Source organism: Xiphophorus couchianus, chromosome 18 (genome assembly GCF_001444195.1).
Source record: "Xiphophorus couchianus chromosome 18, X_couchianus-1.0, whole genome shotgun sequence".
In the NCBI taxonomy this organism is placed as follows: domain Eukaryota; kingdom Metazoa; phylum Chordata; class Actinopteri; order Cyprinodontiformes; family Poeciliidae; genus Xiphophorus; species Xiphophorus couchianus.
The window spans coordinates 7,617,613-7,629,776 of record NC_040245.1 but is presented as its reverse complement, the minus strand read 5'-3'; the positions used below and the strand labels follow the sequence as shown (position 1 = coordinate 7,629,776).

The following is a 12,164-nucleotide window of genomic DNA, read 5'->3' as shown; positions in this document are numbered from 1 at the left end:
GGGTAAAATTAGGGAAGTTTTAAAGGGAAAGAATGTGATAAGAGCGGATGAGAAAGAAGCATTGGAAGAATCCCAGTCAACACCCTACAAGTCTGCTTCTACACTTGCAGAAAGAGAGAAAAAACAGAACCAAGACACTATGGCAAAAAACAACATGCATAAGTAATAACAATTATAACATCACTGAATGTAGAATGCAGAATATTTATGCAGTGCTTTAGACACTACAGCATGTTATTACCCCCTGTTTGTATCCTCCAACAGGAATGTTGCCGGTTGTATCCACCCGACCCCTTTCTAATTTTGAGCTGACGCTGAGCCCCGATGGGACGCGTGTCGGCCACCATCGCTGCTCCAATTTGTTGGACTACACTGAGGTCAAGACCAACTACGGCTTTTTAACCGAAGCCACCAAGAATCCAGAGATTATTGGACAGACAGCGCCTTACCAATACAGCACTTCTCTGAGGGGATCCAGCACTCTACGGTTCTACAGAAACCTCAACTTGGAGGCTTGTTTGTGGGAATTCACCAGCTACTATGACATGTCCGAGCTTCTCAGTGACTGTGGAGGCACCATCGGGACTGATGGACAGGTAGACACTACTGCTTTTGAGCTTCCGCTCACCTTTGAACTCTTATTTTGTCTCTAAAAATTAGGAGCTTCAACTCAATTCAAGATAGTCTTTCCATCTCTTGGGGATAGGATTGTGGCCTCTAGGAGTTATTGATTGAAATTTATGATCTTATTAAAACTGGCCTCTTTGATTGCCACCCAACCACCCAGTAATTCTAAACTGAGAACAAGCATGTGTGGAAGCCAATAATTGCTTGTAGGTTTGTCCCCGCTAGTAATGTCTAACCCAGCACCTGCTCCCCTTTGTTCCCGGTAGAACAAGTTATTTGTCTTGTGAAAGTGGCAGTAAATGGCCAACAGTCTCATAAAAATAAAAATTCATCGTTTTTGCCACATGCACAGAGTGCTCGTTGCAGCAGCAGATGTTTTACACAGCACAAGAGGGTCGAAATCTCCCATCTTCCCCTGGCCTTCTGGCACACATGCCTCTCAGCCTTCAACATTTGCATTCACCTTGGAAACTTGCTCTTAGATCACATTGAGTTAATTAAGGCAGAGAGTTGATAAAAGAGGTCCATAAGAATTCAGAGGGCACCTCATGGTAAAAAACTTCAACTGCAATCCCCTCTGAGCATCAGTAATTTAACCCTGAAGCACTGTGCCACTATATCCTGTATTTCTGTGCCTGTTGGGCTCCACCAGTTTGTCGATTTTTCCAGTGTAAGGTGAGATTTTCACTTTACATAGCTTCAGGTTTGTTTTAATAACAAAGCATCGCCTCGGTGATAAGGACCTTTTTCAACAAGTGGAAATGAGTTGCCTGTAACCTCATAATTTGAATGTGAATGCGGCATTTGGGAACTTGTCTCGACAGGTAACTAGTCGGCTGCCTTGCAAAAGTATTTTTGCACATTAAGCCTTTCCATACTTCCTCTACAATCACAAATGTCAATGAGTCTTTGAGGATTTTAGTACATAATTGTGACGTGAATAGAAAATGACACAGGTTTAAATGAAAATCTTAGAAGTGTGAAGTGTGTTTGAATGAAACCATTTGTGTCAACACCATGTAAAGCCACATTTTTCTGCAGATACAATTGCAAATCTTTTGGGGTGTGACATGTAAATGCTTTTTTTTCTTGTAGAGGGAGGGATTTTTCCCCATTTTTTTTCAAGTTTAGTCAGATTAGAGCATGTGTCTAAACAGGCCAGTTTTTCCCACAGATTTCTGTCTTGCCATAGATTCCCAATTTAAATCTGGACCTATTCTGGGCAATTCTAACTCATTATCTCAATATATCCATGCTTTTGTAACTCCAGCTAGCCATTTTCGTTTTCTTTTCTTCCAAGATTGTCACCTTCTTCCATGTTTTTGCTGTGTATCATTCATGACTTGCAACAAACTGCAATTAGGACTTCTTATGGCTTTGCTTTTATGTTTATTTTATTTAGCTTATTCTTCTATTGACAGATTTTTCTAGCTTAGCTCTGGATTTCTGCAGCTTCTCATTGAGTCTCTTGCCTGCTTCTCTGATTCTCTGCTTCCTCTTTGCCAGAGTTGTCACTTTAGGTGGAGTTAGATGTTTTGTTAGGTTTGCAGTTGTGGAAAAGTCTTCCTTATTTTGGATGTTGGATTGAATATCACTCAGTGATATGCAGTTGTTGAGCTGCATTTTATTTAGCGGATAAATGCAAAAGGAAACATTACTTTATTTTAATTAAATACTTGGCGGTTGTTAATACAATACATAAACAGGCATAAAGGATGAGTGCTTTTGCAAACACTGCAAGAATAAAATCTTTCCAAGTATTTTTGGTCTAGTTGTTAGTGCAAATATCTTAGTACACTTAAAGGAAAACAAAATTAACGTACAAGTAATTTTTCAGCAAGATATAGGAGCTTGTTTTAAGTCAATAATTCCTTAATATTGATCAAAAAGTACTGGTTCCATTGGAAGATTATTTCACTTATAAAAGGAGAAAATATCATGTAACAAGTGAAATAATAGTACTAGAAATAATCTAGTACTTTTTTGATCAGTATTATATCTTGCTGAAAAATTACTTGTAACTCAATTTTGTCTTTTTTGTTCCAAGTGTATTAACATATTTGCACTAGAAACTAAACCAAACATGCTTCGTAAGATTATGTGTTTTTGCAGTGTAGGTAAATTATATACCTGACTTCTGCCACAACCAGACATAAATGAGCATGTTGAGTGCCTTTTCTTGGCTGATTGAGAAAAGACATATTAATATTTAGGCCAAGGATGATTTATTAGATGAACTGTGTGCTTTTGTTCATCCTCCTGGGTTTTTTCAAAGACAGAACTACAGATAGATGCATAGAATGAAGGTCCACCAGTACAGACTCAGGATATACATGACAGGATGAGTAGAAAAGAAAACAGCCTTTTCTTGCCAGTGCCCTGTGACCCAAGTTCTCCCCTAAGTGGGCCGGCAGGCTGATTGGAGACAGCTTAGTAGAGGCTCGCTTTAGTGTCATGTCACAGTGCAGGGCTTAGTGCCCAGCTTAACAAGACCGCAGGAATCTATTAAAACCCAGCAGGTTGTGTCAGAAGGCCATTCAGCAAATCATTCGGCTGAGCTCTAAATGCCCAAAGGCGTAGGCACGTCTCCACATGAACACAAAGCTAGTGCAGGCAGGTACCTCTCACAGGTCAGAGGAAAGTGCAGATACCAAAGAGCACTCCCTCCGAGGACTTTGACCATTTTAGGACAGCTCTTTTTAGAGAATGAAACATTCAGTACAGCTGCCATGAGGCATTTGTGGAAATAGAAAATGCAGAATTAACTCTGTGAAGGCACAGCTAAGCGATTCATACACAGAATGCACTAAATATTTCAGCTATAGATCAGTAAGAGAAAACTTTTATTGCCATAAGGCATACTAAATGGTCTTTAAACTTCCCTAAAGTATTGTTGTTTGACTTTATCTGTTGCTTTTGTGCAACAGAACATTGATCGGACAATAGCGATATGTGGTTCTATAGTTGGTGTATTGCATGCATAACGAGTACGTCATTAGCAATAGAACTCACAATTATGCTGTTTTCACCACAGGTGCTGAATCTCATCCAATCCTTTGTGACCCTCCGAGTCCCACTGCATGTGTCCTACGTCTTCCATTCTCCTGTGGGAGCAGGAGGCTGGCAGCACTTTGACTTGCAGTCAGAGCTAAGGCTCACGTTTGTGTACGACACTGCCATCTTGTGGCGGGATGGCATTGGGAGTCCACCAGAGGCTGAACTGCAAGGCAAGTTTGGGAAAGGGGTTGGACTTGTTAATATTTGATGTTAAAAAGTTTAATGTGTGCCAAGTTTGTTGAGAAGGATGTTTAAAATGTATGTAGTTAATAAATAATAGCAGTCTTTCACCCTCTCTGCAGGTGCCCTCTACCCAACTAGCATGCGTATAAACGGCCTGGGGCAACTAGTAGTTAACTTCCGCACTGAGGCTCGATTCAGAGGCCTGTTTGTGCTTGCACATCTAGGTACAGTATCTATGATTAAATGTACCTTAATATAATAGCTGATTTTACATAATATGTCATTTTGAATAAAAATTATAACTAGATATTTTTTTAAAAGAAATGTAAAACTTAATGTGAAGTTTTGATACCTTTAATTGACAGTCCAGTCCCTTTGTTTGACAAATGTTTATATCCAGCTACTCTGATATTTGTACTGATGTATGTTATGTATGTTTTACCACAGCTTCACCTCTGACCTCAATGGTCATGTGTGCAGAATACCCTGGTTTAACGTTCAACCTCAGCCTTGTTAGGAGTGAGCCAACCTACAGTCAGCCCATTCAACAGTGGACATTCATCTCTGATTTTGCTGTAAGTAAAAGTTTTGTTACTGGGGAAACGGTAAGAGAATCTTCTTTTTTTTTTTGCTTGTTTTTGTTATAATAATGATTCCTGGCATCTTATACTGTCGTGAAGGCTGTTCATTTCCCCGAAGATGGTATCATATTTATGAGGAAAAGGCATTTGTAGGTCGAGAAGCAAGCTCTATTTTGTGGGTTGTGGCCATAAAAAATTGTACATATTCATCTTTGACATTTTTAAACAGCTTTTGGCATAGGCATCACCCTCACTGGAATAACAGAACTAGTCATTGGAGAATTCCCAAGATGAGATGCTGGAGTGCCAATCCTATATCATCAAACCTGTCAGAGCAGGGTTTGTCAGAGACAACTTCCAAAATTTAGGATGGAAGAGGACAAAATGTTCTTCCTGCAGTCATCGCCACAACCCTAATGTGTTCTCACCCAATCTGAGAACACATTGGGTGGTGAGTGTCCAATGCAGCCATATTGGATGACTTGTGACAATTGACGACTGAGGAATGGAACACAATCCTCCAGCACTGGGCTGCACACAATTGGTTGTGTACATATGTCTCACTTTTGAGGTCCATTTTGTTAAATGAATGAGCTGCTAAATTGCCAGATTGTTTTGTTTCTTCAGACTCCAACCATCCAAACCAAGAAACCGCAACCAAAAAAAACTGTCAAAAGCAGAATATGTTTGGCAAGTGTATTTGGCAAGTTTTTCATGAGCAAATAGAAGTACTCAGCTCTGCTTCCCAGCCCACAAAGGCATTTTCCTTACAAATTTATTCAATTTACAGGGAAAATATCAACCTGTCAGTCATAGCAAATGCACATATCCTAATTTTTTAAGGTTTTCATCTGTTTCAACTTTTTTTAACATGGTTTCTCCTACTTCAGGTGCGTGACTACTCTGGTTTGTACACAGTAAAGCTGATCCCCTGTACTTCCCCTCCAAGCTTAGAGTACACCCTTCCTCCTGTCTGCAGTCCTAGAGAGCCCCTCAACTTTGATTTGGATATCCGCTTTCAGCAGGTACATTCACCTTAATGAATTTCAATTTTAGGATTTAGCATTTTGGAAAAACAATTTTTAGAGCATTTTAAAGATAAACATACTCTGTATTGCCCATACAATCCCTAATTTTGATTTTCTTTGTTTTCAGATCTATTTATTTATATTACCTGTGCTGAATCTTCTGTGTGGTTCTAGGTTAGCGATCCAGTGGCTGCTGAATTCAGCTTAAACACGCAGATGATCCTGTTGTCCAAACGGACACTCTGGCTGTCAGATGGCTCCATGGGCTTCGGACAGGAGAGTGATACGGCTTTCTCACAGGGTAAAGTGTTACAAAAGTCCCTGTAGCAGAAGTTTTATTTCAATATGTTTTAACAGGGCATTTTTGATTGCTCAACACTGTGGGTTTTCTTCATTGAACTTACTAAAAACAAAAATTTCATATTTCATGAAACATTTTTGTAGATTTAGCAGATCTGTATCCCATTATTTTCTGACTTAGTAAGAAGAAAATTAAAAGGAAAGGAGGCCATATGAACTGTCTTTTTGACTTATTTGCTCTTCCTGAGAAAGGAAATTTAAAAAACTGAAGATCTTATTCCAAGTTTGAAATTTAATCCAGTTCTGGAATAACTTTAAATAGAATCAGTGTTTTTTTCCCCTCAAGATTGAGTTTTATTTTATTTACTTAAGGTTCAGGTCTCTCTGTTCCTTACAAAGTCCAAAGTCCTGTTTTGTTGACATGCACAGGTCTTTACTTATTTCATACCCATGTACAGTGCCTGTAAAAAACTATTCACCCTTTGGATGTTTTACTCGTCCTGTCTGTCGCTTTTACAAATCAAACATAATCAACACAATTTGGCTTTATTGACAAAAAAAAAAAAACTTAAATGTTGAAATAAAAACTGATTTCTGCAATGATTCCAGTAATGACAAATAAAAAGATTTTACATGAAATACATGACTAGATAAATATTAATCTCCTTTTAGTCAATATTACAGGGATCTTCAGCTAAAGGCCTTGTGGGCCACTGCCTCTGCTTCAAAACACCTTTGTCAAATAATGAAGTTATCAGCAGGTTTCTGGAGAGTTTGACTGCACACTGACAAGGTAACTCAGCCTTTTGATTCAGGTGTGTTGTCCAAGGGACACATCTACAAGTTGCAGGACACTGGCCCTTGAGGACTGGAGCTAAAGACCCCTGATTTAGCAGCCGTAACTTTGGCTGCAGTCATAGTATGGAGTCTGTGTGAACAGGTCTCAATCAGCCTGGACAATGCAATTTCACTCCATTCTTTTTGGCAAAACACACAAAGTTTTGTGTGTGGATCTGCTGTGAACAGCCCTTTTCAAGTCTTGCCACAAATTCTCTATCAGACTGAGGTCTGGGCTTTGACTGCTATCAAAAACAGAATATTCTGATTCTGATTTTAAAAATGTGCATATATTTTTGTGCATTAAGAACACAACAAACTGTCTGCAACATATGAAAATAAAACTGTTCCAACAACAGAGATGTGCTAATACCAGCAGAAATTGTATTTAAAGTGACCATAACTGTGAAAACACCAGGAGGTATATAAACACTTTTTTAGTTTATTGGAAAAATAACCAAAATCTATTTCTTTATTTTAAAATTAGTTTTTGTTGTCAAAAAGCTTGAACAGTCGATTAAAACATAAAATTTCCCACCATTCTTTAGAATAAATAAGACTAATTTTTTGTTTGTTTGTTTATTTGTTTGTTTAGGGGATACAATTTATGGGAGAGTGATGGTGGATCCAGTTCAGAACTTGGGCAACTCCTTTATTTGCAACATAGAGAAAGTGTTCCTGTGCACTGGTGCTGATGGCTACGTCCCAAAATACAACCCAGGCAACTTTGAGTTTGGTTGCCTGGCTGATGCTCCGTCCCTGCTGTACAGGTTCAAGATTATTGTGAGTAAAAGATAACAAGCCCCCATGTCAAGATGTGTGCTGTGTGGCCATTGGTACCTTGGTGTTCATTTAATGAATTTGTCTCTAAAGGACAAGGCCCAGCCAGAGACCCAGGCCCATTCCTTTGGCAATGTTGCCTTTAATGCTTTCCTGGCAGTGGATGACCCTGGTGCTTTGGTTCTGGTCAGACAGTCTGGGGCAGATGGTTTCAGAATGGATTCTGCAGCTCTCTTTCAGGTCAGTGTTCATCCTTTAAAAAAAAAGTCCTGCGAGTATTTTATCAGCATTTTATTTGGTTGCCTAATTCAGCCTTACAATTTCCATTAAAACTGGTATAATCACAACATTTCCCCTGTCTAAGAACTAATCCGTAAAGAATAAAAATAGATAAGAGTCACACAAAGTGATTATAAGATTTTTTTTTTCCCATACATTTTTCTTTTAACAAGCTGTAAGAAAAGAAAAAAGATTCACTGTTTCCACTTAAAAAATTCCAGCAAGTATATAATTCTGGCTTCTAATGGCCTTGAACAGCACAGTCAAGTATGACTCAAAGTTTCAGCCTTTCATCATGTCTACATTGCTTCTTCTTCTAGCCACCGAGTCGGTTTTTCTTGGCTTATTAGGAGGAAAAGGGATAATTTGGTTCACAGTTGGAAGGTGTTCTGCAACAGCCTGAATGCTTCTCTGCTTTAACTTAACTGCACAATTTATGGACTCTGTTCATGTGACAATCACATCATATTGTTTATATTAACTAGATAAATGGCAAATTAAATATATATATTTTCAGAAGTCTTCAATAATGCAGGAGAGTTCAGTGGGTTCTTCTGTAACAATTTTCATAGGTAAATGTCAAACCCTATAATAAGGCGAGACAAGGAAACATTTGTTTCTATAGCAACGTTGATATACAAGGGCTTTACAAAAAATTCCAAATTCTGTTGAAAACATTAAAAAACATTATAATACGCTATATTGTAAGCTAGGGGGAGCATATTGAACAGACTGCAGCCTTGAGAAACCCCACTTGCAATATCTGCTAACTAATATTTTTATTCAAAACCTCATGAATTTACATTCTACTAACTTTATTTAATAGCATTAGAAGAGTTTAATTTCAGGAATAACAGCATTTCATTAAAAAAAAAAGAATTAGGACAGATATTTTGGTTTGAGGTGAGCATATGGTGCTCTTAATCTTTCCCTTTTATTTAGTGTTGTAGCATCTTGGTGCTTTATTGTGAGTATTTTGTACTAATGGGACAAACATGTGACAATATGTTCACAGAAAGAAAACATGTTGAAAGTAAAGTGCTTAAAAAAAGTTAAATATTTTCAAAATTGAAAATAGATTTCTTTTTATGCCTGTTTAGGTTTTTGAGAAGTTGGGCCAGAAAGTTACTCATGTAGGTCAGAAGCCAAAATGCAGTCAGGAATTTGAGCAGAGCATAGTGAAGATTCAGTTACAGCTTGCAGAACTTGCACAAAGAGAAGAGGACACGGAGTGCAGGCTTAGTAACAGGAACAACCAAGAAAGAAGAGCAAAAATAAAAAGTAAGCTTATATACAGAGGTGACGGTGGAGAATGACATTGACTGCAGGTGTGCTTATCAGGGGATTAGAAACAGCTGTGCAAATTTCTATAATTGCTCAGACCTATTTTTCCTGTGTTTTTTTTGCTGTGTAAATAAACTGTGTAAGTGTAAATAAAAATGTGCACATTGAATTTATGACAGTTTCTATAAAATGAATGGATCGACTTATAGTTTGATACTTGCTAGGAGTTTATTATTTTTCTTTTGCAATGGACTGAGATGTTTATTTTTCTAATGCTATGCTGAGATATTTAGTAAAGGAGTTATGTACAAACTTGATACTTTTTGGAGTCAGACTCAAGAAGTTTTCCACAAATTGTATCTAAAATATGTATTTTAATGCCCATAAGGGGGTGCTGCAACAATATTTTGTATGAGAAATGCTTTTTAAGTGTTATTGTTTAAACCTATTCATGTAGACCCATAAATGAATGACAAATTGAAGACTTTTTATAAGTCCCTTATTTTGCTTTTGTCAGGTGGCTGCGGGGAGAGAGTGGTACATTCATACAATCTACACAGTCCGTTCCCGGGACAATGCGAATCGGGGGATAGGGAAGAGAAGCTTGGAATATCACGTGATCAGCCAGCACTCGGATCGTCTGCCTACGGGTCACCATCGCACCAGAAGGTCTTCCAGCAATGAGCCTGACGTAGTTGATGAGATTGGCGTGGAAAACAACCGTGGTACCAACATCTTGCACATCTCACTGGACCTTAGCAGCCAGCAGAAGACGAGTCCAGAGAAGGAGATCTTCACCAAAGGAATCATCCCCCATGAACTCAACCAGAGAGACAGTGATGATAGACTTGTGTTAATCATTGGGATCTTTGTTGGATTGCTCCTCACTGTGCTTCTCATTATTGTAGTGGTCTTACTGGTGCGGTCTAAGCAGGAGAAGAAAGAAGTACCCAGGAACTCCACCAGTACAGAACCCATGATTACTCAAAACCTCAGCAACAGTGACAGTTCTGAGGTCTAACATGCCAATGATTGACAGATGTAGTTCATTTTTGTTTTGAAAGTGCCTCACAGTTAGCTTAAAAATAAGTTAAGATTTCACATGAAGCAACACAAAAAAAAGCTTTGATATTATTCAAAAAATGACTTGAAATATTTCTTCACTTCCAAAGACAGGGAGTGGACCGAGCACTAACGTAGGTGATGGACATAATTAGTCGCTGTCTCAAAGTACTTGTCAAATTGTCAGCACTCACTTGCTATTATTGATTGGCAATAAAGCCAATTGATCCAAAAAAGGTATTTTGTTTCCAAAGGTGCTACAGGAGATCCCCCCTTATGTTGAATGGCTTTGGCTGTTTTGCTGAGGAGGTCAAGAGAAGTTGAATATTACGCAGACATTATTGTAAAAAGACTTTGTAGACACTGGCTTGCTTACACTGAAAAAAAAAAATCTTTTATCAAGAAAGAGTTGTCTTTAGATTCAGAGTGTGCCTAAGACGTTCCCAAGACTTTGAGATTTTATGATGTAAAGTGTTTCTTCAGCGTTATCAGCAAAACATACATTTAAATTAAACAAAACCTTTTAATGGACATTTCTGTGTTCATGTGTCTGCATGCTTTTAAGTTTTGTATTTTAAGCAGTCTAACCACTTATTTGACTTTGTGAAAAAATGTGTCTGATCTGCTGTATTTTCCACCTCCTGTCGTCACACTGTATATCCCAGTATTTATCCATAGTTAACTGTTTGCATTCCCTTGATATTTTGCTGTTGAAACACTGTTTTAAAACAAATCTGGATTTATGGTTAATGTATGGCACTAAATCAAAAAAGAGCATTTCTTTTGGTATTACAGCAGATTTTAAGACAGCTGGTCTGCAGTGTATATCTTATATGAATGGATCAAATCAACGTTTTTAAAGAGGAACCATTTTACACACTTGAAAGAACTTGTACACACTTCGTTTGTGTTGACTGGTGATTGTGTTTTCTGGCGATTACTGTGACACTAAATTTTTGTGTCAGCTGTGCTGTTTAGTTATTTTGTTATATTTCACACAAAGGGAGTTAAATGTATTCCTACAATCACTGTTATTCACCTTAAAATATGATTTGCTACTATTAAATATGTTAAGTTATTTTCATTGCATTATGTCTAGGCATGAATCATTCATGTCTTTTATTGTCTTCCCTTTGAGAATATTAAATATTAATGTGCCCTGTTTTCATTGAAACACAGTTTGCTGAGTTGAAACTTTATCTTTGCTCTTCCTCATATCGAGGCACCTGACTGCCACAAAGCCGATTTTCCCTTCATCCTGTTTAAACGCTGATTTCATTATATATTTTATAAATGTTCCGGCATTTGCAGTTTATTTTGAGATTAAAAACAGTTCTATGCAACATTTAGTCTAATGCGTTTACTAAATGTCACTGTCAAGCCTTTTTTCATAGTATTGTTTCACAATCAGTTTGCAACCTTACATTTAACTGTATCTGTGTCTTGTTTTTAACATGTGCTTTGAGTGCGTTCAGAGAGTTATATGTATTTATGTATATACATGTCCTGTATTTTACATTTAAATGTACTATTTGGAAGTTTTGGGAATGGTTATTGTTTTAAAAAAAAAAAAAGGCATACTGTATTTGCTGTAAGAATTTGTAACATAGACCTGAAGTTCAACATGGTCTGCAAATAAAATAATTTTCCAAGAAAAATCTTTGAAATTTATGGGTTGCAATTATTGTAAAATATGGGCTTGCTTGAGAAATTCTGCAAAGTCATCCAGTAGGGTGGAGGGAATAGAATAGAGAAACAGCAGTTGTCAAACCAGTAATTAAAAGAACTTGAATATTATTGAAAAAGGTTGTGTTTCAACAGTTTTAACAATGACCAACCGTTTTCACATCTTTTAGTCCAGTTTCCGTGCTCACCACAGTACCGAGACTGCCCTCGTCAAAGTGTTTCAATGACATTAACATAAATAGACTGTGGAAGAACCAGTGTTGGTTCTGTTGGACCTCAGCAAAGCATTTGACAGGCTTGACCATGACATTATTGAAGTGACTGGAGAGCTGAGCCAGACTCTCTGGTACAGTACTCAACTGGTTTTAATCTCACCCAAGCAACAGGAATTCCTTTGTGTGGCTTACAGAAAATAACACAAAATTATAAACTCATTCAAAAAAAGGTTATGACCGATATA

At 37.7% G+C, this 12,164-nt stretch overlaps 1 protein-coding gene across 1 annotated transcript in view; it reads left to right on the top strand.

Annotated features, from left to right (window-relative positions):
• frem2b (FRAS1 related extracellular matrix 2b) overlaps positions 1–11,676 on the top strand; it is a 60,741-nt gene extending 49,065 nt beyond the window's left edge. Inside the window, exons 16-24 of the mRNA XM_028044713.1 lie at positions 265–596; positions 3,662–3,854; positions 3,987–4,091; positions 4,315–4,442; positions 5,339–5,473; positions 5,651–5,777; positions 7,209–7,396; positions 7,487–7,633; positions 9,474–11,676. Of these exons, the coding sequence (XP_027900514.1) occupies positions 265–596; positions 3,662–3,854; positions 3,987–4,091; positions 4,315–4,442; positions 5,339–5,473; positions 5,651–5,777; positions 7,209–7,396; positions 7,487–7,633; positions 9,474–9,977 (1,859 nt within the window). The 3' untranslated portion in view covers positions 9,978–11,676. The remainder of the gene's footprint in view (positions 1–264; positions 597–3,661; positions 3,855–3,986; positions 4,092–4,314; positions 4,443–5,338; positions 5,474–5,650; positions 5,778–7,208; positions 7,397–7,486; positions 7,634–9,473) is intronic.
• The last annotated feature ends 488 nt before the right edge of the window (positions 11,677–12,164 follow it).